Genomic DNA, 24,182 nt, shown 5'->3' on the forward strand with positions numbered 1-24,182 from the left:
TCATAAATTGGCTGATATTTTTCTTCTTTTTAGTGGAGGAGTAGTTGAATACATTACATGGGAAAACAGAAGTGGCACTAACTCACGGGCTGCTTGCAATGATGTGTCCTGATTGTAGTCTAAATGCAGTGTACCTGAAGAGTCCACAGAGTGGCGCTGTTGCACCAATGAAGTCGTCCCTTAACTCCGAGCACTAACAGGCTGTTGAGGTGCGAGTTGGATATTTTTTCTGTCCGGGAGGCATGACACCAAATCTTTCAGCAGCTTTTAAAGCTGAGGGCTGTACTGTTCTTGTCGCTTTATTTATGCATTATTTAAAGGAATAGTGCAACATTTTCAGCAATGCACATGTAAAGCTGAAGTGAGATGCCTATTTAACTAAATGTCAGACGACTTTGTAACACTTACCTGCATTTTTTGATGTCCAGCAGAAGGAAATGTGATCTGTAGAGTGACAGCATTGAAAGTCAGAACAGATATTTTTGACAATAATTTACTCCTCACCTTTGACCCTGGGTATGCTGCAGATTATTGTATCTGATTGTGAAGTTGTCTTACCACTAAGCACATTTACAAAATAAGAGTCTTGCAGGCCTGCTCATGGTGAACATAACCTGTACGTGTTGGCGGGAGGCATGGAAACACCTAAAATATCTTATAATATTAGCTTTGTTCAAGTTCATCCCTACGTGACAGGAGCAGAGTCCGTTGGTGCTCGTATATAAAAAGGCAGAAACTAAAGCTGAGGGCCAGTGTCTCATTTATTACCCAGTAAATATTAACTAACCAGATGACATGTCTTTGTAACTCTATACGCAGAAATCAATTCATTCTCTAATTTATCTTCTGACAACATGAGCAAATAACATTTTTTTCAAGCCTCTCCCTACATAGAACAGTGGTTATTTTTACAGCCTTGTGGTTTTGGTCTTATGTTATACTGCCAAGAGGTGCTGTGGGACCACGATTACCTGCTTCGCTCTCACTGCTGCTGACTAAAGCGTGGGCCTCTGAATGGACAGATTTGCTTCAGGTTTGAGGGAAGAGGAGACTTAACCAAAACCAAGACAACTGCCACAAATGCAGCTGAGCCTGCCACTTGCCAACTGAAGGAAACCACAGGCTCGGTGTGTGCAGTTGGAGTGTGACTTGAATTAGAAACGTGGCTTAATGAGCCAGACTTTGGCTAAGTGTTCTTTCAGAGCGTCAGTATGACTGTGTGCTCTGTAACTTCAATGATCAGGGTGGTCAAATGTTGACTGGCTGCTTTTGGATAGTGTGGCTGTAATTTACATCTGCAAACTAAAATATGCTCAGCTCCCTCCAACCATTGTTACTGCATTTATGTCAATGTGTTGTCCACATGGCGGGGCTTGGTCAACACGGCCATGGTAACAGTAAAACTGTTCAAACTGATGATGTAATGGTTTCAGTTCTTGAGAAATTGGACATTTCAATGGTCAGTACGTGTTTATATTTCCTTTTGTTTTCCCTTTACTGGTGTGACAAATGGGGATGAACATAATATTAGTTTATCATTAGGCTTAAGTTTCTCATTGCAGACATGAGTTACACATTACAGAAGGTGGATTTAATTTTACTTCTCTTGACCCAGTTAACACTTATATGGGCCGCACATGGATTTTGATGGGCAATAAATTACTGGGATTGATTTCTAAAGAGGAGCCCATGGATGATTTATTATTTAAATTTGCTCTGCAGCCTATATGGCACCCTAAGTTTAACCCATATGGTAACCAACAATCGTATTGCTTAGGGAGCAGCTGTTGCTTGTAGGCAGACACGCATGGAACATATGATGTACACGGACGCTATGGACAAATTTGTACGACCCTCTCTTGGTTGTCCTAATTTTACCATACTGTATATCAGCCTAGCACTAACCTACTGTATCTGATACTCGCATGGACAAGGCTGGGCTTTTTCATAGCTTCCTGTGTCGGAAAATCATTTTACACTTGAATAAAGGCTGATTGTTGAGCGCTCCATCAAGACTTAGAATCTCTAACTATGCCAACAGGTCTGTGAAGCTGTAGTTAATCACAACAATGCCTTGAGCTAAATGTTAACATCAGCATGCTAACATGCTTGCAATGACAATATTAACATGCTGATGTATAGCAGGTATAATGTTTACCGTGTTCGCCTTTAGCATGCTAACATTTGCTAATTAGCACATAAAAGTACAACTGAGGCTTATGGGAATATTATACACACACACACACACACACATACACTATAGAGTCAGTGGGTTGCTTGCATGACGGGCTGGAGGAACAACAGACAGATGCTTCTTGAGTGTCTTTGTTCTGCAGGAGGGACTGACAGGCTGGAATGAGACCCAGAGCTAATGGAGAAGGTGCAACTGTCAACCCCCCCAACCCGACCAATTCGTGCAAGTGGTTGACAAATGTCAAAGATTTGGTGGTGACATGTCCGATTGAGGGCCTTTGTTGTGCTTACTGTACTGATTCAAGGTGACAATGAGCGTGATGATAATAAAGGTATAAAAGCAGTCCATCACACGTCTACGTGACACTCAGTTGCCTGTTTAGAGGATTACCGTAGTGGGTTACAATGCATCCAGTGGACTTCATCCTCTGGGGATCACGAATGTCTGAACAGATTTTCATGGCGATTCATCTGGTGGCTGTTGACACGTTTCAGTCTGGACCGAAGAGTTGGACTGACTGACAAACTGTCCCTCGAGAAATGCCACAGCTGACTAAAAATCGGTTAAAAATGAATTCAAATTAACTCCCTGTCAACTTTACTTGACTGGCAATCAAACTGACATGACCGACCATTGTAACTGCTAAGCAGACTTATATTTCTTCCAATATAGCAGGACCCACATGCTGTAAACATTCATAAAAACTATGTCATATATTATATGGGACATCGCCTTAATATGCATCGAGACACCGACGGACAGATTTATATGTCACGGAAACAAAGACTGTATTTAGATTGAACCTGTGGTGCCAATGTGAAGGACAAGAGAAGAAAAACAGGTAGATGGCGTTCACAAAGGAACGATTACACAGTGAGTTAAAAGAAGACTGAAAGTCTGTCTCTTTGCATGTGTGTTAAGCAGTCAGGGCTGGTCTGGGCACGCACTATACATTAGGCCCCGTCATAGTAACCCCAGCCAAACACTCAGACAGACAGACAGACAGACAGGAGACAACACTACTATATGTTTTCAGACACATAGCTGCCCTTTAACTCCCTCCATACATGCTATCATATCCTGGTCAAATGCCTTCTGTAGCCTTCCTCTTCACACTACAGAAAATACACGCACTGTGTCCAATCCCTCCACAAATAGTCCCGTCATACCCGCGTCTTTCGCCACCGCGAGGCCCACAGTAGAGCATTGTTGTTGTGCGGATTATTTATGACCTTGTTTTTGTTGAGCAAGGTCGACCGGTTGTGCCCATTAGGTGTATGTGATCTTACAAAAAAAAAAGTAGATATTGTGCTCATATAATGTATAACTACAGGAACTTTTAGTGTTTGTGTTCTGTCCTGCAGCTTTGCAGGTTGCATCTACACATTAATGCACAACGTTTCATCAGTATTTGTAACCATAATGCTGAGATTCACAGACGGGGTATCTCACTCCTGCAGGAGCCAGGAATGACCTCACTCCTACTGTAACCATCATCGACCTAACACCATTAGAGCCTATCAGGTGACACGCCTCGCTAAGCCCGGTGCTACTGAACCATTTATAACAGCGATGCGTCACGTCATTACTATGACAGCTTCTAAAATCATAAAAGTTTATACAGCATTATTTCTAAATACACCATCGTATTGCTGCATGGTTTGTATGCAATCGTTTGCGCTACATATGTAAAGAAGGCTGTAACAGGTGAGAATTGAAGAAGATGAGAAAGTGGCCACTTTTTTTTTTTTTTTTTTTTCCAGACACTGCAGGGAGAAGTTGAGAGAGTTCTTTTATGCATGGATAGAAATGTTCCGCAGGAATCTCAGCACAATGTCACAGTTTTTAGAGGCACATTCATGCTGCAAACTTGATTTTCCACCAGATTTGTCCTGAAGTGTCCTCTGTTGAGGTCAGTCTTTATTCAGATGATGTGTTTAATACTTCAGTCATGGTGGCCATGAATGAATGCACCTTGTCAGTTCCAATATGTGGGGTTTAATAGGTGGTGTGCTAATAAAACATTCCCAACACAAGCACACTTTACTGCACTGATGACACCAGGCAGGGGTCATTAAATACTGATTATACCAAACGACAGTACATTTAAATATCAACTTCTGCTATTACACAGTTATATGTGCAGTACGAATCAGGCTTTTTTGGCCTCAGAGAAACTAAGACATGGGTCTTCACCCCTCACCTTTCGTTAAGTGAGAATTTTTAACAACCTCCTTCTCTGCTTCCAGGACCACATTCTGGAAAGTTTGACAAGAGTTAGATGAGAGGATCAATACCCTTCTCATGCCTGTGTGGTAAATATGAAGCTAGAGTCGACAGCTTATCTTAGATCAGCATAACGACTTGAGGCAGATGGAAGAGCTAGTCTGTCCCGAGCAGCAGCTCTGGTTTTGTATGTAGATTTGCCTGTTTGATTTGTCTGTCAGTGTATAAAGCTAATTGTATACAGGGAGGCAAACAAACATCAATATATATCAATCTCTTTACTGCTGTACTCCATTTTTTTTATAAAGCTGCATGGCAATTCATGTCAGAACATCTGCCAGCCACCTCCACATTCTCCACTGGAGTTTTTGCACATTAGAGGGGGAAGATGTGAAAGTTGAACCTTGTCCATCAGCTCTGGGTCTCACCCTGTCAGTCCCTCCTGCAGGGCAAAGACACTCATCAGACATCTGTGCCTGTTGTTCCCTCAGCCTGCCACAGCGAAAGCAACCCATTGACTCCAGCTTCTATTTAACTTTTGGATGATTTTCATCTCATCTGCCTCATTCTTGTCAAGCCAATGAAATGGCATGAAATGCACTAAGATGCATGTTCCCATCGGGATTTAGCCTCAGCCTCACAGAGCTGCTTGCAATGCACTTTATTCCTCTGGTGCTAAATGTGTGTGTGTAAGTGTGAGGTGAACATGTCTGCATGGGCCAGAGGCCAGACAGTGGGCCATGTCGTCGTTCCCAGCTGACCGTTCCGCTGAAACCAAATTAAAATTGGTCATTCGTCACACGATAAATAGATCACTATAGTCACCTCTGCCGGGCAACACCAGCTAATCCCACGAGAGCACCCCGCTCTTGTTTTGAAAGGCGAGCCTCATGGGTTGTCTTTCAAAGTGGAGATATTTGGGCCCCATTCTATTTTAATGGAGAGGTCTGAAATTCTCAAGTACCCTTTAGGGTCCTCCCGGCTGTCCTTGATGCTCCCACCTCTTATACTGCTACACTCATCAGCCGGCATCCGAGATGGCCATTTCAATGGAGGGACTCAGACACACTGACAGTTCAGACATGTGGACGAAGATAGAGCGAGCAGGACCGTGACTCGAGCTGCAGTGCAGCAGATGGGACGTTTTGTACTTTGTCGATAAAGTGGGTGAAAATGGAAGTGAGGAGTGGTGGGATTTAAAAGTACACCTATAGTCTAACAGGGTTGACCCCTAAATTCATAATGTAAGCCACCATCACTCCTAGTAGATGAACAACAGCTTAGAAATCCATGCTGTGCATGTAATTGATTCAGACGTTCAGCACTCCTTGTGTCTGAGGTGCACTGAACTGTTCTTTGCTGTCAGGTCTGCATTAAAGTTTTGTCCTCAGAAAAAATATTCAGCATCAAAAGATCATGACTGCGAGACAGGCGTCCATCTCCCCCAGCTTGTTTATGAAACCATGCACTCACATGTCCGGTGCAGGTGGATGCCAGTGGGGGACCATCACTTTAGAGTAGGAGAAAAATGCAAACACTGTAGAACTTGAAAGTACACTAAAATGCATGCTGTTTGAGACATGCAAATATCTCTGGACTGTTAACTTTTAACAAGAGGAAACGTTCTATATAACGCAAAGAGAAGGACCGGTGAACCCTGTAAAACAGCTGTAAACCGGCTCAGTTTCGGGCTGTCTGCTCCCCTTTATGTTTAACCTCTGGAGCGGGGTGGTCCTGTCACTCTTCCGTTCACATTTTTTTGTGAGACACACACATGCATACAAGTGGCACTTTGGCGGTGGCATCTATTTTGAGTCTGTCGCAGTAGCAACTGACACATGTGGAGGATTTCAGTGTAGACCCCCAAGAGCAGCCCCAGTGAATGAGAGGCTTGTCAGGAAAGAGTTGCAGCGCGGGGGCAGAGGTCACAGGACAGGGGACAGGTGGATGTGGGCGAGAAGAGGCAGGAAGGAACGTGAGATTCACACGTGCCTCAGACAAGCAAGAAGACATTATGTCAACCACCAGGGACTTATTCAGACAGATGTAACACTCATAATCACGCATGTATGGAAGATAAAGCGAGCTCGTCCACATGAATATAAGCTTTTAAGTCTGCCTAGCAACTAGTGTAGACAGTCTGTCTCCGTCAGTGAACTTTGAATTGTTAGCGCTAAATAAACCCAGCTATGCCCTGTATGTTTCACATCCAATATCTTATATTAGAACAAATGTAGGTCATTGATATTGTTCTTTTCTCGAGATCACGTCACCAAGTTAATTGTCTCAGCATCAAAGAGTTACTTCTCATTTGTTATTTTTTTTTCAGACGTAACAAATGTCGCTATCTCAACCCTATCATGTCAGTTAATCCAGTACCCAATTTGAGTTGATAACATCAAATCCAGGATCCTGTAACTGATGTACCATGTTAGATCAGCTCAGAGAAGCATTTGCAAAGTTGTACAATGAGGCAATGGTTTGAACGTATGTAACTGAAAGCCAATCAATGAACATTTCATCAGCAGTTTTACAACAGACTTATGTGAATAACAAAATAAATGTGCCTGTAAGCCAAAGCCAACCAAGTTGTCGTAGCTCAATAATTGCTTGAATGCTGCAAATTCCACCAAACACCGGGTGATCTGAGTTCCATTAAGGTCTCGTCTACACATATATGAAAATTTTGTAAATGGATATTTACTCTGTTTTACATGTCCACTCAGATACAGAGAAATGGTAGTTTTGAAAAAGAATCTGCTCCTAAGGCATATTCAAAAATCTCTCTTTGAGTGACCTGAAGGTAACTCTGTCTGCATGTGGGCGACACTATACCACAAAATCTCCTAGTATACCGTATCTGTACCTACCTCGGCGTCTGTGCAGCCAGTATTAACTACAAAACACCTGTACATTGCAATTTTGTTGCTGATAAGTTATTATTGTTTTAAGAGATGTGAGGTTAGATTTAAATGCATATGGGTTTTGTCTTGGTTGGCTGGTCGTGCACTATAGTAAGTCATTCAAAGGGGCAGATCAGCACCTTTACCATGATCAAAGCCATGAGAACAGATGCTGCTGGTACCCAGATGTCATAAATAATGCTCTACAGCAGTGTGTGTGCAGATGGTGGTACATCTTCACAAATGTCCTTGTGTGTGTTAGTACACTGGGAGCACATAAAAGCATATTAGAAAAGTTGCGTAACCCAGTAGAGATACTCCTCGAAGTCTTCCGTGCGGTGATGTAAAGCTATTTTTTGATGGGTGTTACCTCCTCCAGGGGTCGGGGTGGGTGTGGTAACTTTGTCTGCTGACGTCAGGGCAGCCATGGCTACAGCTCAGCTGTCTGCTCTTTTGTTTCCTTTTTTTCCTCCTCTCTCTGTCGTCCGCCTGTCTCTGCTCTCATGAATAGCCTGTCCAGTAGGGAACATGCTGTGCCAAGCTCTGCCATGCTGCGTCTGTTTGCAAAGGGTGTCGTCAGTCAGGGAAGCAGGGAAAATAACTCACCAAAGAACGCATCTTTTGTACACTTTAAATTGTTGATATCCTGTTGAACACTTAGTTCATGCAGGCAGCAGCTTGCCAAGAGTTAGCAGTGGGCCTGATGAGGACAGAGGAGTGATGTCTTGTTAAAATACCCTCATGCAGCACAAGTAGGTGTCAACCTGTAAGACAGGCTCTCATTTACACACAGACAAACTGAGAGTAGGGACAGGAAGAGGCAAGAGGAGGGAGAATAGAAAAAGAGGCTGTCGCAGAGAAGCAGATAAGAGACTGGTACTGTCTTAAATCCAACGAGGGAAGGAGTATATCATTACTTGACTGAATAACGTATAAAAAAAATGATTTATGGATAGAGGTGGTAAGAGGACAAAGCTCTAAGGGAGGAAACTAAAGCCATTTAGTTCATTATTACATGTTAGATGTTTCATTGGGAGGCATAAATAGTGATGGGCAAGATGAAAGAAAGGGAGCTCGGGAGACAGAGAGAGGAACCAATGCCCCCCTCCCACTCTTTATTTATACCCCCAAAGACAGCAGGCTAAGATTTCTGGCACCAAAACACACGTCACGCTTGCTATTTCTGTCTGAGGTGCCACATAGCACCGAGAGGTTGGGTGACAGGGCTGAGGCATCGTGGGGCCAAAGGACTTCCGTACACCCACCCAGCCTTTACATGACATTTCACACATTGGCCACCCCTGCCCGAAGAGAGCATACGTGTGCATGATGTGTAGCAGAGCATGTGCTCATGTGTACTGAAAATGTTTACTTGGTGAGAAAACTGCAAGATGTGTGTGCTTGTATAACTGAAGTGTTGTCTGTGCGTGCGTGTGTGTGCATGTGTGAAAGTTGAGTGTTCCATCACCTTCCACAGAGCTGGAGGTGTCAGGGAAGCCAGAGGTTGTTGATGCCCTCTTATGAGGCGAGAAACACACAATATGAAAGGTGATCCCTAATGCTGCACAATCACTCACACCGGATATCCTGGTAACGATGGATAACTGCTCTTGTGCAGCATTCATGTTATTCACAGCACATTCAGTGAGAAATAGTTTTTAAAAAAATATGAAATATCCACAATCCAAGTCACACCTATGAGCAAAAAAAAATCCTTCTGTTTGGAGGACAATCATATTTTATCATGGTTTGCCAGGTCCTGTGCGCTTCAACACGCTGATGTGTTGAAGTTGGTGGACAGTTAACTCATTTGCAACAGCAACTGACACTTCTTGAGCTGCCATTGCACTGGCATGCAGGGAGCTGCTGGTGTCAGATGTCTATAGGCCTGACATGCAGTAAATCATCAACACCCTGCAATATGAGCCCCCATTAATGGAACAATACTATGCAATGCTGCAACAGAGAGAGGCCGAGTCTTTACGTCAAAGCACTGTCATATTTATTACCAAGAAAAAAAAAATACATTAAAGGCATATCATAGTCATTTCTCACAGTTGTTATTTGAACATCTTAAATATATTACTTTGACAATTTGATACAGTAAAACACACTGTTGTTGACAGCAGATTGCTGCTGAGAGCACAATTGCAGCTTAATCTACTCCTACTGGTGGCCAGGTTGGATTTCATTCAACATGGCAACCATGACGATTAAACACATGAGCATGCACCCTCGAACTAGGGCTGCATGCAAAATCTCATTACACAGAAAACACCTGAAACTCAATACAAAAAAAAGGAGAGTGGATAAGAGGGAACTGCAACAAAGCAATACGTTGATGTGTTGGCAAAGGTTCGGCACAGAAGAAGCAAAAAGCCACAGCAACACTGGAGAATGTTTTGGATGTGTCTTATCTTGAACATGGCATCGAGATGAAACTAAGAGTTTCTTTGCAACTCTCTTAAAGCACTTTGTTAAAGAGAAAAGTCCTTTCTATTTACACTGGGATGGGTCTTGCTCAAGGACAAGATCAAGTTTTACTGAAATGGAAAGCTATCACATAATGACAGTCTCAGTCTGAAGGGAATAGGAAATGAGAGGCCGGTGTTTCAGAGCGGGACTTGGGGTTCTGGTCATGGGACTTGGGGTGCGTGTAAGGGGGCTTGGTGGACGGTACATTGGGCCTGATGGGGCGGTGATCCTGGCAGTAGGGGTGCGGCCGGCCCATCTGGAAGGAGGTCTCTGGTTGGCTGGCCGCGCAGGACGAGAGAAGCTCTTGTTAAGTTTGGCTGGCGGCAACTCGGCTGGGTTTACCTGAACAGACACATAATGGAAGACGTGTCAGCTTATAGAGTATCAGCACGAGTTTCACTGTTTGTATTTGTTGAACTGATGCTGATGTTGAACAAATGAAGAAGCAGAAAAAACAACCTACCTGCTGTGGCTCCTGTCTGTAAGCTGTGTGTCCTGTTCTGGGACTGGAGCTGTACTCATGTTGGATCTCAAGCATGTCCAGCAGCTCAATAAGTCCTTCATCCCTCGCTCGGCCACAGCCTGGCATCTCCTGTCCCACTAAGCCTCCCCTCTGGATCTTCTGAGCTCCGGAAGAAGAACTTGAGACCCTGTGGTCCATTTTGGGCTCCACATGTTGGTGTGCAGGCCTCCTTGATCTCTCCACTTGAGCCAGTCCTCCATCTCTGTCTGGCCCACTGTTAGCCCTGGGTCTGACCTTTGGGCTCCCCGCCACCTGTGATCTCCTCTGGGACTGCTGAGGACTCCGCTGGGATCCTTTAGAACTGCTGTATCCTCCTCTGTGATCCTTGTGATTCTGTCTACCAGAGTCTGACACTAACCCCCATTCTTGGCTGGGCTCTATCTCTGCTGTCAGCACGTTGGAATCTGCTTGGCATTTCTGGGTAGGCACGCGCATGGGCGCCCTGCCGGCGACTGCAGTGGCTCCCATTGCTCTGCGCTGACATCCAGGGGTGGGGCACTTTGGCTCAGGGGCCAGTCCCTGATGGGTCACCACCCCTGATTCAGTGAGCATTTTGCCCTCGTTTTCCTGAAGCATGGCTCCAAACTTCCTGAGAACAGAGGGGCTGCTGCACTTCCTATCTCCCAGGACACCAGGACTGAAGGACTTCCTGTCCAGAGCAGGTGATTCAGTTGTTGTGATTGGGAGCTGTGAGCGTGGTTGTACAGCAGGACCATCCCTTTGTCCAAGAGGGGGCTTGGCACCTGTGTTTTCTTTGTTGGGGGAACTCTCTCTGCGGGCGGACCCCTTCATGTGAGACACTTGGTTTGTCCTGTTCTCAGTTTCCTCAAAACTGCCCAAAAATTGCTCTTGACCAATCCTGAACCAAACAGAAACAAACAAAAATAAGACTGGCAGGTGCATCATCACATCATTCCACAAAAGGTTCATGAATCCAATGCAAACTCACTTACCTTTCATTTCCAGAACTTCTTCTGATCTCATTCTGGTATGCAGGGACGTCCGGGCTCACCTTTATTGTGTCACTGAAGTGCTGAGAGATGGGAAGAATATATTTAAAAAACATCCATATCAATCTCCAAAAAAAACTTTAAATTAGAGCAAGCTACTTCAGGATCACTGGCAAGTGTAACTCACCAAAAGTGAACATCAGTTGACCCTTGATCATGACTCGATATAGCACTGCTAAAGCTATTCTGATCTACTGTACTTCAGTGTCGGACGTGCAAATGGTTTTTCATCTGCACCAGGGAACAGTTTAGTCTTGGCTTTCTTCTTGACTGCTTTGTCAGGAGTTATGAAAGTGCAAGAGTTGGGAAAGACCGCAGTGAAAGAATGTGAAACTAACTCCTATCTGGTAACCCGTATGTGTAAGCAGACTTAAAGGAACCACATAACTGTAATCAATATGTTCCTGACTGAACCACAGCTTTGACTCATATCACGTCCACCTATCCGGTTTCCTCAGATGTGCAGATGCCAACAGAATGAGGCATGAGGAGGGAAATGATAAGAACTGCCTTTACTCACCACATGTCGAGCTCCATTGTTCTTCCGGCTCATTTGCTTCCCATGCCCCAAATAATCCTGCAGTAAGTCTCCGATCTCTGACACTCCATTGGTGTGGCAGTAACCGTAGCCATTCTGATGATTCGCTGGGTAGCTGTACCCATTGGAGCTATAGTTACAGCCGTTACTATAGTGATGTGGCACAGTTATAGCTCCAGAGTGACTCTTGCCATGATGGCTGGGCACACAAAGACCATTGCCATGGTGCCCTTGGCCACACTCCAACTCGTTGCCATGTTTCTGGTTGTCAGCAGGGATATCGTTTGCTCCTCTGCGAGCCTGAACTTCATTGTACAACTGAAAAATGAAAACAGAAGGAAACATTAAGGACTTTGTGCTGATCTCCTGATAATTTGGTGTATGCTTCAAATATCTGAACTTTATTCGCTGCATTTCTGCAGGCACATACTGTACACAACTACATGCAAAACACAGCTCAACAACAGGAACTGTGTTTACACAACAAACAAGTCTTAAAATTATCACAAAACCATTGCACAACCGAACCTAAATTTATGATCAGCACATGCTATTCCAACAAGCATCTGTTTCCCACTGCAACCATTAATATATCCTTTAGTATCCACTTTCATACTGTGTGTGTGTGTGTGTGTGTTTGGGTGCGAGAGAGAGAGAGAGAGATCAGCACGTCTGTCAGTACATCACAGTTTAATTAGCTCGTTAGCATTTATCTGTATCATTGCTCCAACAAGACCACGAGGTTGAGTCAGTCGGTGCAGTTTATTATGGTACATGCACAAACACACACACACACACACAGACATTACACTAATTAGCACACACTCTAGGGATAATGAAAGCACTTCATAACAAAACCATTAACATGTTAACACACTCCAGCATCACATGAGTGAAAACTGTCAATCGCAACCACGTTTGGATCGTTGTTAAACCAAAATCTTAGTGATTCTATGCAGCTGAATGTCTTTATTGTTCTTGGAAAGACGCGCATAACTCCAATCTACAGTTAACGATGAAGAGCAGGATTGACCGTGAACATGAGCTGCTTTAATTTGTAGTATTGTACAGCAGAAATCAGCTAAGAGCAGAAAGGAAAAAAGTTGATTTACGACACTGATGCTGGTGTATGAGTCAGGCTTTTTTTTTTTTTTTGGATTGCTCCTCAAATCCAATTTTCACACATTATTAGTCAAACTGCACGACCCATCTGCTGCTTTAATGTGTCATCATTTCTACACAATGTGCGTTTTCAGAGACGTCAGAGATTACTTGTCCAGTCTCTCTATCACAGTCATAGTCTTACCTCTTCGATTTTCCTCTGGATGTCCTGCAGCTGGTCCTCCCACTCCTGCATCTCTGAGTCGAAGTTGTCCATCAGCTCTGGCCTCTCTTTCCCCCAACCCCGGCCACCGTGTTCCAGCCCACGCTCCAGATCAATGGCTGCCATGACACAGGCGGCTCAATCCCCAAAGGCCTTTTTAAATGGCAATTTCCCCTTTTTCCTGTTTCACTCTCCTTTCAGAGGTCACCAAGGGATGACGGATCGATGGCCTTGACACACTATGAAGACAAAAATGTGAGAAAAGAGGGTTGGCATACTTTTACAAAACAAGTACAAAACAAAATGTTAGAAAGTGTGTTTCTATGTCATTCATAAAACACTTTTGACACTGTTTTTTTAAATGCTGCTCAACCTATTTTGGAATAAAACATATGACTGCACTAGTGGCAATATCAACGAAGTGAAATATTTGAGTTTTTTGGACTTGGATCTGTCGCTTAAATGACTTCTGTTGGGCACTTTCTGCCCTCACAAAGGTCAGGTATTCACGGCCTTCTCCTTTCACATTCTTGTCCAAAATTCACAGGCATGTAAGCCTACCTCTGCAGCACGTGTGCACACCAGTGTTTAGACTCTTGGTCACTTTGACCTCCAGGCTGCCTCTGTACACCTTGTGACATGCATAAAAAAAAACCCAAAAACTTATCCTCAGTATTTCAAATACTGGGTGCAACATCAATATGTCCTCTTCAAAAGTTTGCTGTGGCACATCTCAGGTGTGAACGTGCCTGGTCTACATTCGTCACTGTCGTGGTGAAGCTGTGTCGCAGCGGGAGAACTAATCACTAAATCAACCAGGGTGTGTTGTTGTTGTTGTTGTTGTTGTTGTTGCCATCATTGAATATGACAAGTATCCTGGTCGAAAGTGCCCGAATGTACCAGCCGCTTCCCTCCCAACTGTGATGTAAGAGTACAGATATTAATAATCCTGTAACTATGCATAGTAAACTGGCTGCATGGACTGTGCGCATGGGAGAGGTACAGAGAGAGGGACCGTACTGCGTGTCACACACAAAGAAGAATAGCATTAAGGAATATGAGTAAAAGTAAGGATGAGGAAGTTGGTTTTTTTTTTTTTTGGTTTTTTTTTTTAAAAAGGGCTAAGCCTGAGGATAATGGACTGGGTGACTTCGGGTTTTGCCATTCAGGCTGTCTAAAGTTAAATGTTCTAAGGCCGTATGCAATATATTTCAAAGTATATCGGCCCATATGGCACTAAACCATCATGACAGCTACCATTTACGCCTCCATAATAACCAGCTCTTACCTTGCTCACCATTAAAGCTCTCACTGCCCTCCAGTAACAATCCTCAGCCTGCGCTCTGTGCGCTCTGCCCTGTCCAATTGTCCAGTCCCCTCTCTCCTGCGCGTCCCCCTCGCTTTTCCTCCTCTGTGTTACGTAAAAGCCGGCGGACTGGATTTAAAGGGCCCCCTTCTCCTCGTCACGCCTGGGTGTCGGGGTTAAGTCCGGAGCGTTTGGCTAGAGGGTAAACAACTAGCGCTCTGGCCGGGGTCCCCGGCCTTTATACCGCTCCCCGGCGTTTGCGTGAACGCGCCATTGGAGCCGGGCTCAAATATCATAATGTCAAATTTATTCCAGCATTTGAAGTCTCGATGGGACAACTGTCGTCACCAGCATCCTGGCTATAATTACTGGGGCTCGCAGAGAGAGGGAAAGTGTTTACATAGCTATTTCAGCTGCTGCGGTCTCGGCCAATAGGGTTCTCTGTTGCTACTCTGCTTTAGGATGCTTGGGCAGATTTTGCCTTGTGACCACGCGCTACTACAAATCATTTTTCCAAGGGATGCCAAATGGGCGTGGGTGACACAGTGAGTAATAATGTGTCACCGTCAATAATATCTTTATTGAAGGTAGTCACGGAAAGGAAACTGCAAGGTGAATGCCTGGCATGCTTGGCAGAATTTCAGTCATGTTTTTATTTTTTTATTTTTACAGAGACTTTCAAAGTCATCAAACTTCACATGGGCTCTGCATTTTTAATGTTTTTTTTTTTGCTACATTTTGTAAAAAGCTCACCCATACCAATACAGCAGGCTTCAGATGCTGCATGTTTCAAGTTGTGCAAAAGAGCGAAGTGTGTGAAATCTCATACATGTCCTGGAGTCACTGTGTTCTTGACTCATCCTGCTGCTTTGACGTCCGAAGACACTTGCTACTGTTCATCTGCCACACTATTAATGCCTGCCTCTAATCGGGGGTCTTGTTGAGAATATTTTTTTCTTTTTTTTGAGGGGGGGGGGGGGGGGGGACATTTGGCACTTGGCGTGATCATCAGAATTCCTTCCAGTTTGAAGCTCCGGGATCATCACCATTATTCCTCCACCTGTTGTGTTCCCTTAATGAATGACAAATCCTTCAGGGGTTAAGAAGAGGGATGAAAACAAACTTCATCCTCACTTTACCTTGAGGCAACAACAGCTGGATTGTACAGCAAGTGCGGTCATGGAAAACAAAGAGGACGTGACTGCTGTCATAACCTGTTACAAGAGAAAATACGTATTTAGTAACAAGGTTAAACCAGGACATAAAACATGATGGAAAGATGACTCGGGTTTTTCCCCCGTTACAGTCTTGTGTCCTTAAAGCTCAATGATAAACAATGCTAAACCCTATATGACCTACATCTCTGACAGCTATTCAATCAACAGTGTTTGTCTATTAATATGTAACCACATAATCTCAACTCAAAGGTCCACCTGCTAGATTTTTAGGACTTTCAGCCACATCTCACTAACGATAGGAATTGGTTTCCTATTGGCTTAAAGAAGTAGTTTGATAGTTCAGATAACAAGTTTATTCACTTTCTTGCCAAGACGTTGACAAGAAGATTGATACCACTCTCATGTATGCTAAATATGAAGCTAGAGCCAGAGGCCCTTGGCTAGCCAGCTAGCTTAGCATAAGGACTGGAAGCAGCTGGAAACAGCTAGCATGGCTTTGTCCAAATTTTTCTATCTTGCTTGTTAATGCGAAAGCCAGGTTAGCTGTTTTCAACTGCCTCCAGTCTTTATGCTAAACTTAGCTAATCAGCTGCTGGCTCTAGCTACATATTAGCACACAGACACAAGAGTGATATCAGTCTCGCCATTTAACCCTCAGCAGCAAAACTCTTTGCTGACACATTAAAATATTTAATTAAGACAGACATCTCATCCATCTGAAGTCAACATGGACAAGATGTCTTAAAAGTGCTCCGTGGGTCCCACAGTCGAAATGATCTTGCCACACTTTGAATGAATTTATATAATAAAAAATCAGTTCTTGGGTCAATCAGACATATCCTCAAATGACTGAAGTTTGTTTAAAAGCACATTCAGAATCAACCCAAATATTATTATCATTTCAAACAGAAAACCGTCCTGAACACTGTCTGCTTGAGTTGTGGCCCTTCATATTTTCCTGAGGGGTATGAATGTGGTTCAATGTGAACTGCAAACATTAGATTCCGTTGGTTTCTTTTTTTATCTTCATTATTTACATGCTGTCGTTCACTCTGCTACAGATCTGTGACACATTGATAAGATAATAGTCACTTTTTACAGAAGCTGGTTTGTATCAGCTACAGTGTTAACAAGCCTGTTTTGTCTTGCTCACCTTCTTGGGGGAATGATGTGGACAGTGATGTGTAGACTCCAGTGCTGAATCTAGCCACACTTTGTTGAATGTGTGCAGCCTTTCCAAGTGCTGAGCTTTTCCTGTGCTTTTGGTTACCTTGGCAAAAGAGGATGCGGGGAGCGAAAAAAAATCAAAAGAGCAAAAAACAATGGGATGATGTGAATTAAGGGAGGCGTACATCACAGGACAAAGAAAAGAGTGAAAAGAAAGACTAGTTTAAAGATGGTGGCGTAGGAGAGGGATGAGAATAACACAAGTATGAGGATGAGCAAAATGATGGGCTGGAACATCTGGGAGGAGGAAGAGTGGAGTGACAAACCAAAACAGATGAGAAACAAGAGGTTGGATTCAGTGAAGGAAGAAACAGAATCAGCATTAACCTTTCTGAGATGTTTCACATGCCGCCATGAAACTTAAATCCATTTTTAATCTTTGTCTCACCGACAGCGGCTCCTCCGCCTCCCTGTCCTCGAGCCTCGGCACTTCCAGTCTGTCTATGAAGGCCTGCAGTTCTTTTCGGAAGGCCTTCATCTGAGCGTTAATGCGATACAGCAGCTCGTGTTCCCTGATCCTGCTCCCATCATCCTCTCCTCCCTCTTCCCCTCCTCTCCCGAACATCAGGTCACCATTTGAGACGTAGACCCTCGCTTCTGAGATGACGGTGGCCGTGTCTGCGATGAGCCGGTCGATGGTGCGAACGAGCCTCTCCGCCTCCACGCGGATGTCAATCATTTGCTGCCTGTCGCGCAGGCTGCACCGGCCACCAGGCAGAAAGCGGGCCAAGGCAGAGGAGGCGGCGCCCTCCGGCCCCGTGGGGGTGTAGAGGCCCCGCGTGGGCGTCAGGCAACGGCTGCTGCCGTTATTGTTCCTGACCTCGTCTGAGTCGCTTTCCCCACCTACAGGGCCCTCCCGTTTGCGGTGCGGTGGGAGGAGGCGGGAAGAGGTGGAGTCCTCATCACTCTCACGGCGACCACTTGTCGCACCGCCGGCATCGCTCTCTGCGTCGCTGTCCCGAGGGCTGGGCCGCAGGGAGAGGTGGGAGGCCAGGTCATAGCGCTGCATGTTGGAGAGGAGCACGCGGTTCTCGTACTGCAGCTGCATTACCTGAGTAAAGACAGAGATGTGAAGTCATCACAGTTTGTTATCATTTTGTAAGTTGTTCTATTTACAACCACATGAAGGAAGCATGCTAAGAACCCAGACTGCCTATTGATTTCCTCTGCTCCGTTTCAGTACCACGGACAGCACCGCACCTTCACACACCCGATCATTTAGGATTCTCATTTCACCTTTTGACAGCACAGATGGCCACTTGCTTAGCTGTGGGACTGTAATATTAAATATTACACAAAATGTATTTACAGATCTTGATAATGGCAAAGCAGGTTCAAGGCCCCGGCAGCATGGCTAGCATGTTTAAAATGAAGTAATTTCCAATAATGCCATAGGCCATTAAAAAGGCCATTTAAAATCTCCCTGCCATGCTAGCATCAGCATTAGCTTGTTGCTCACAGACTAGCATGATTGCAGTTCAAAATAAGACATAATAATGATTTTTATGAGCTTTAATATGATGCTTTTTATTTTATGATTAAAGTTCTAAACAGAATTTCTGAAAATTTTATGTTTTTTTTTAATCCAAAGGAAATGATCAAATAACCGATAATATTATCAACCAACTTATAGTACCTTGCCACTTAGGTCATTAATCTGTAGTCTTGCTGCCTTCAACTCCTCCTGCAGGGCTTCTGCCTTTGCTCCATCAATGCCAGCGCCTCCTGCTCCTCCACCATGCCTGGCGCCTCCCTCGTGGGTGCCGGCTTTGAACCGTAACTTGTTCAGCTCGCCAGTCACTCTCTTGTTTTGTTCTTCAGCGTCAGCCAGGTTCCTCCTCAGTAGTTCTGCCTCGTCCTCCACCAGTTGCAGCTGCTGTCGGAGCTCCGTCAGATCCTCGCCGAGGCCTCGCCCTCCACCCGGCCCGCCCACCGCTCCACACCCGGAGCTTCCAGCACCTTCTCCCTCTCCACGGAGGTCATCAAGCTCGGCCCTCAGGCCACGGTTCTCAACCTGAGGGGCAGAAAAGCTCAATACTAACATGACTCCCACTGAGGTCTCATTGCCTTCATAGACCCATGAGGCACTGGCTGCACTTACCTCCAACTCTACTATTTTCCTCCCCAGGATGTTGGCCTCCTCCTCCACCAGGCGGAGCCGTAGCTTCAGTTCTGACTCGCGGGTGGTGGGCGGACCCCCAGCCTCTCCTTTAGGATGGGTGCTGTCCAGTTCACCATAGAAGGAGCGGTACTTCTGCAGCTCTTGCTCCAAACAGTCCTTCTCTTTGTCAATCTTGGCTGTCTTCTTTCTCATAAGCACTGCTTCCTCTTTGATGAAAGCTAGCTGGCACTTAAGGTCCTCATTGTCCTCCTAAAGCATAGAAACAATACAGACAGTACTTAGAGTAAATCAGTGCTAAAGTGCATTTAAGTAGAAAAGGTTAAAACCTAATCCTGAGGGCTGGTCCCTGAAATAAGACATAAATATGGAAGGACTTAAGACTAAAGAGAAGGAATTGTACAGCAGGCTTTTTAAGCCAAAACGCTTTTCTATCATTGGACCAAGAGTCTGTAAAGCATCCGCTACGTCTAAAGTAATTGCTGGAGTGCAAGGATGTGAGTTTATTCTGCAGGACCTCAAGTCTTACTGATGTCTAGAATTCTCATGTGTTTGAGATCGCACACCATGAAGAGTGATACAGGACAGCAGATGTTCCTTGAAGAGATACTTCCTGATGATTAGCTCCAGTACTTTGGGCAGTATGATCGTTAAACATTGTAAAGTCATCTCACCTCTGTAGGAGTCTGTGCTGATTTTCTGTCTGTCTTCGGGATGTCCTTGCTTCCTCTTCTCTTCTGAGACTGTTGGAGGAGGGAAAATTGGAAAATTTGAATTTCTTATATGTGTGAGCATGTATGTGTGCACATGTGTGGTTCTCCCATTTCCACTCTGATTTGTAATGGTTTACAGCTTTGCTGGGTTAAAAATGGGCTTTAATTTAACATTTTTAATAGACATGTATGTTTCAAAACATTCAAGCTTCTCTGTTGTAATATGAACCAAAGTATATGCAGTTTACATTAATGCACATTACCACACATTAACATCCTCAGCTATATGATGGCTTAAACAACCGATGGATGTTGCTGCTCACCTCTTTGGTTTTGTCTAGTTCATTCTGCAGGGCTTGCTTGGTCACCTCCACCTCTATAAGTTTCTGTCTCAGTTTTTCATTCTCCTCCTCTGTCTTTGTGCGTTTCTCCTCCACCTTCTCCAGCTCGTGGTGCAGCCTCACAGACACATCTTTCGCTACCTGCAGTGGTTGTAATACAACTTTGTTATAAACTAAACTTATAAAAGCAGTGTTTAGTTCATATAAGGATGTCATTTTCTTAACTTCTGACTTATGATCTATAGTAGTGATTTTCATAGTTTTGTGGACTTTTTAGGCATTTTATACCTTTTGAAAACCAAATAGCTCAATACAAAAGCACTAACCTGTAAAATGCATAGGAGTCAAAGCTACAACCATGCAATGCTTTGGAAATACAATGTTTTCACCTGTGGCTGAAATGTTGCATACCTTTCATGAAAACACACATCCTTGAGACAGAAGCAATCCAACTGTCCTGATATCTGCACCCAGACAGAGCACCCTCCCCTCCCCTCTGTACCTTCAGGTCCTGCTCCAGACTCCTGAGCAGCTCCTCATCGATCTCTCCCGTCTGGGCATAGCGCAGCCTCTTCCTCTCCGCCTTCCTCAAACGATACTGCAGGATCCGGCAGTTCTTATTGGCCCTCTCGAGCTCACGCCTCATCTCCTGCAGCTGGCAAGTGTCTTCTTCGTAGAACGTGTCTCGCATCTCGTCCATCTCTGTCCTCATCTCCTCAATTTCACACTGGCGGGTGCACAGCGAAGATTATGAGTCACAGTGAGGAGATGGTTAAGATTAAGACCGTCAGTGGCAAATCTCTGCTGTTTATGGTTTTAGAATGGGACTTTTGAGTCCACTGATGGAGTAATGGATGTTTTGGACTTGAGTCAAATATAGTCAACTTCAGACAAGTGGACATAATAAAAAAACACACACAAATTCACTTTCTCAGTTTGTCTTCAATGTCGTACATATTTCCTGCAACTGCCAGCATGGCTCATACAAATATGCAGATCCCAGCTGCTGACTCCACTTGTTGTCCCTCATTTTTATGCAAAATATGATTGATCCCAGCAGATCAATACCAGAGTGATCAATAACCAATCAGTCGTCTGTGGCCAGTGTATTTTCAGTTTAGGTCTTAGCTTTATGTGATGTGGAGACATGGAGGATGTTCAACAGACAAATCAATTAATGTTTATTTATCTATTTTCCAGCCAGTAAATGACACTACAAACATAAGTTGCAGTCCAGAGTGATGTGGTCCACAGGCTTTAAATACAAACATGAATTTTCTGCAGACCTAATACGAAAAAACATACGTGGCCTACAGTTCTGCTGAGGTGCCACACAGTATTTTATATCTCAAATTACTCCAAGCTGATGACAGAGCACCAGCCTACACAAAACACGACAATGCATCAAACCTTAAGATCCTCATTTTCCTCCAGCAGTCTCTCCATCTCGTCTTCTAAGGCCTCGTCCTGCTGTGTCACGGACCCCGCCTCTGTCGCCTCTGCAGCCGGCTCCGGCTCACCCGGAGCGGCCTCCTCTGCGCCCATGTTGTCCGTCTTGGTTTGCATCTTCGCACCTCTTCTTCTCAGTCTCTTCTGCAGATGGAACTGGATCAGTTCAGCCTGTAAGCATCCTCCTCTCCACAAACCCAAACCGAGGCCCGCGCCGCAGCCCACCGACGCGCCGTTTCTCTCCCTGCGGCCGCCCTCCTCTCCGGGTCTCTTCCCTCTCTCCGCGGAAAAGGAAGACAAGGCTCTGCCGGGCAACGAACGCTGCGAGGGGTCACCTTTAAGGCAGGGCAGGCGCAAAGCGGAGCGACGGGCCGGTGCGGATGGATCTGTCGGATCTTCCCCGACAGCATCCGCCCTGTTTGCTCTGACTAGATCAGCTTCAGCACCATCTGGGTGAACAGCTGCTCCTCCGCGGCTCTCGGGCTCCCTCTCCCTTCCGTCAGCAGACCTCAAACTCTCCCTCACTACGACGTGTCTGCTCCTTCCTGCGGGTGGAGGAGACCTGGACCTGCCTGGGTGTCTCGGAGCTCGCTTGGTTGCTCCTTCCTGGGGTCTGTCCGGTGAGGGAGGCCGATGCTGCCTCCTCTTCCTCCTCCTCCCTGCACTAATGTCTGCTGATGATGTTGACGATGATGAAGGATCTGCAGCGCCGCTGGCGGTTGGCTTCATTTTCTGCAAATAAACTCCAAAAGGCTATAATTTACAGTTATTTATCACGAGCAAGCGTGAAAATAGTTTTACAGGAAGTCCACTTGTATTTAACTACAAAGCTTTGCTCGGTTTTAACTAGTTTTAACATTCAAACAGAAAGTTTTAGGACGCCTCCAGTAAGCCGCTAGATGCCGCTTTTCTCATCGCGTCCTCCTGACCCACAGCCTAACTTCACAAGGGATGTGCAGGCCTGCTTGTTTTCTGCAGGACCAGTCCCAGATGGGCTGCAGCCTCTTGGACAGACAGACAGACATTGACCGATAAACTTTTACAAAAAGTCCAAACTAATGCGTTTTCACAGAGAGCTCCGCAGAATGGGGGGTTCTTACCGCAGAGCACTGTGCAGAGGCGACACAGGGAACCACCAGGCACTGCAGGGGCACTGACCATATGACGTAGGGGTGTACGTCAAAGCAGGAAGCGAACAGCCACCCCTCAACCCCAACCCCACCCCTTTATCTCTCGCGAATTTTAATGAGCTCTGTTGGCATAAGACTGGGCAAAACTGAGGCCCCCTGTTTTTACCCCCACACATCTTAATGTCCGAGAAAATAACTCTGATCGCAGCTCAGATTGGGGTCTAACAAAAGGCATTGTTGGGTTGCATTATGGGAATTGTAGGATCCAGGGTTTTTGGAGCTAGACCCAAAGGAAGAATTAAAAGTCAGCCTCTGATACGTCAATTTTGACCGTTATTTTTAAAATCTCCTAGCTAATTGAAAGAGCAATAATACATTGATGGAATGCCCCTTTCAATGGAAATGTATTATTAATATTGGCTCTAAATCTGGACTTGAGCTTAGTGCCCTTCTATCTCAAAATGAAGTAGCCCGATCAATCATCTCATGTACATATCACATTGTGTGCCCCCTTCATCTCATCTAACCCACAAATATAATGTAAGTGAAATGGGGCCCAGCAGAGGGAGCTCAGCACAAGCTCTGAAATCCCACACAGAAGGAGAGCCAGTAAAACGCTGACTGTTTCCACTCTGTTAGCCTCCAATGAGCTCCTTAGTCATATAATTGGTAATGAGATGAGTGAGTGACAGGTCGGGTTTGCAGAGATTTAACCCCTGCAAACTGACCCTTCACCCTCCAACAGACTGGCCCTGTCAGAAGAGCGGGAGGGTCGCCCGCCTGTCAGTCAGCTAATGAAATGACAGGTTTACACATTATCAAAGGTAGATAAACATGTCTGGGAGCCAGTAATTTGTTTTACATCATACTTCTAAGTGTTTCTAAGTGGAGTTTTATACCATAGTTTCATGAGAGCGTTCCAGAGGGATATACCAGCCTCTACATCAAAGTGCACCTGCAGTAGGCTTGTATTAGTTAATCTGGAACACAAATCTCTCCCCGAGGTCCATAGTATGTGTGTGTGCGCATACAGGTATATTCATGCATGTTCCTACAGCAGCAGGGATGCCGGTTATAGTGACCTGTGCTAAATGCCTTTGATAGAAAAGCCTTGGGCCTTCTGCAATCCTCTTAGTCCCTGGCTTAGATCCCTCTCTGTCCCCATGGAGGACAAGTACACCTCCTCTTACTCATTTCATCCAGTCTATCATTCACATCTACATCCTCCCACCTCCACCCTGACACCATGGGTGCAAAGAAACAGGTGGTGGTGCACCAGGATAAGATGGAAGACTGCAAAAGTGGTGCATGTGCAGGAGGTTTGAGGGAAGAGGATGTGTTAGAAACAGCAGAATGGTGTGACTAAAGGACTTTGGAGAGCAGAAAAAAAATAGCAGATGAATAATTTAATAGATGCCATTAGTGAATCCACAATGTGGTGAAAGAGCAATGGGATAAAGCGTGTTTATCACAGGCTAATGAAGAAATGGATGGTGAGGAGGAGATGGAGGCTTCCAGTCCTGAAA

General features: G+C 45.0%; 2 protein-coding genes across 3 annotated transcripts; both read right to left on the reverse strand.

Moving 5' to 3' along the window:
• Positions 1-9,308: 9,308 nt before the first annotated feature.
• Positions 9,309-13,743, reverse strand: LOC143336090 (uncharacterized). Its single transcript, XM_076755977.1, has 5 exons — positions 13,176-13,743; positions 11,852-12,187; positions 11,275-11,354; positions 10,262-11,180; positions 9,309-10,140 (listed from the first exon to the last, which is right to left on the reverse strand). Exons 1-5 carry the CDS (start codon positions 13,317-13,319, stop codon positions 9,883-9,885), a joined length of 1,737 nt encoding a protein of 578 aa, XP_076612092.1. The 5' UTR covers positions 13,320-13,743; the 3' UTR covers positions 9,309-9,882.
• LOC143336089 (microtubule cross-linking factor 3-like) lies at positions 13,294-22,565 on the reverse strand. 2 transcript variants are annotated; one of them, XM_076755976.1, is made up of 10 exons: positions 21,488-22,565; positions 20,580-20,804; positions 20,060-20,218; positions 19,698-19,766; positions 19,006-19,275; positions 18,541-18,918; positions 17,293-17,955; positions 16,831-16,947; positions 15,639-15,713; positions 13,294-13,432 (listed from the first exon to the last, which is right to left on the reverse strand). In XM_076755976.1, exons 1-10 carry the CDS (start codon positions 22,253-22,255, stop codon positions 13,391-13,393), a joined length of 2,766 nt encoding a protein of 921 aa, XP_076612091.1. In that variant the 5' UTR covers positions 22,256-22,565; the 3' UTR covers positions 13,294-13,390. The 2 variants fall into 2 exon arrangements, 1 of the variants encoding a protein (XP_076612091.1); XR_013078500.1 differs by lacking the exon at positions 13,294-13,432 and having other exon boundaries at positions 16,831-17,141; positions 21,488-22,561.
• Positions 22,566-24,182: the final 1,617 nt, after the last annotated feature.

The sequence above is a fragment of the Chaetodon auriga genome, chromosome 18 (assembly GCF_051107435.1).
Source record: "Chaetodon auriga isolate fChaAug3 chromosome 18, fChaAug3.hap1, whole genome shotgun sequence".
Classification (NCBI taxonomy): Eukaryota; Metazoa; Chordata; class Actinopteri; order Chaetodontiformes; family Chaetodontidae; genus Chaetodon; species Chaetodon auriga.

Bases quoted from the DNA above. Each gene is read 5' to 3' on its own strand.
- LOC143336090 (XM_076755977.1), bottom strand. From the start codon at position 13,319: ATGGCAGCCATTGATCTGGAGCGTGGGCTGGAACACGGTGGCCGGGGT. The intron at 11,355-11,851 runs GTGAGTAAAGGC...CCCATCTCTCAG, and splicing joins ACAATGGAGCTCGACATGTG to CACTTCAGTGACACAATAAA. The intron at 10,141-10,261 runs GTAGGTTGTTTT...GTGTCTGTTCAG, and splicing joins ACAGACAGGAGCCACAGCAG to GTAAACCCAGCCGAGTTGCC.
- LOC143336089 (XM_076755976.1), bottom strand. From the start codon at position 22,255: ATGAAGCCAACCGCCAGCGGCGCTGCAGATCCTTCATCATCGTCAACA. The intron at 19,767-20,059 runs GTGAGCAGCAAC...CTCCTCCAACAG, and splicing joins AACTAGACAAAACCAAAGAG to TCTCAGAAGAGAAGAGGAAG. The intron at 18,919-19,005 runs GTAAGTGCAGCC...TCTGCCCCTCAG, and splicing joins GGAAAATAGTAGAGTTGGAG to GTTGAGAACCGTGGCCTGAG.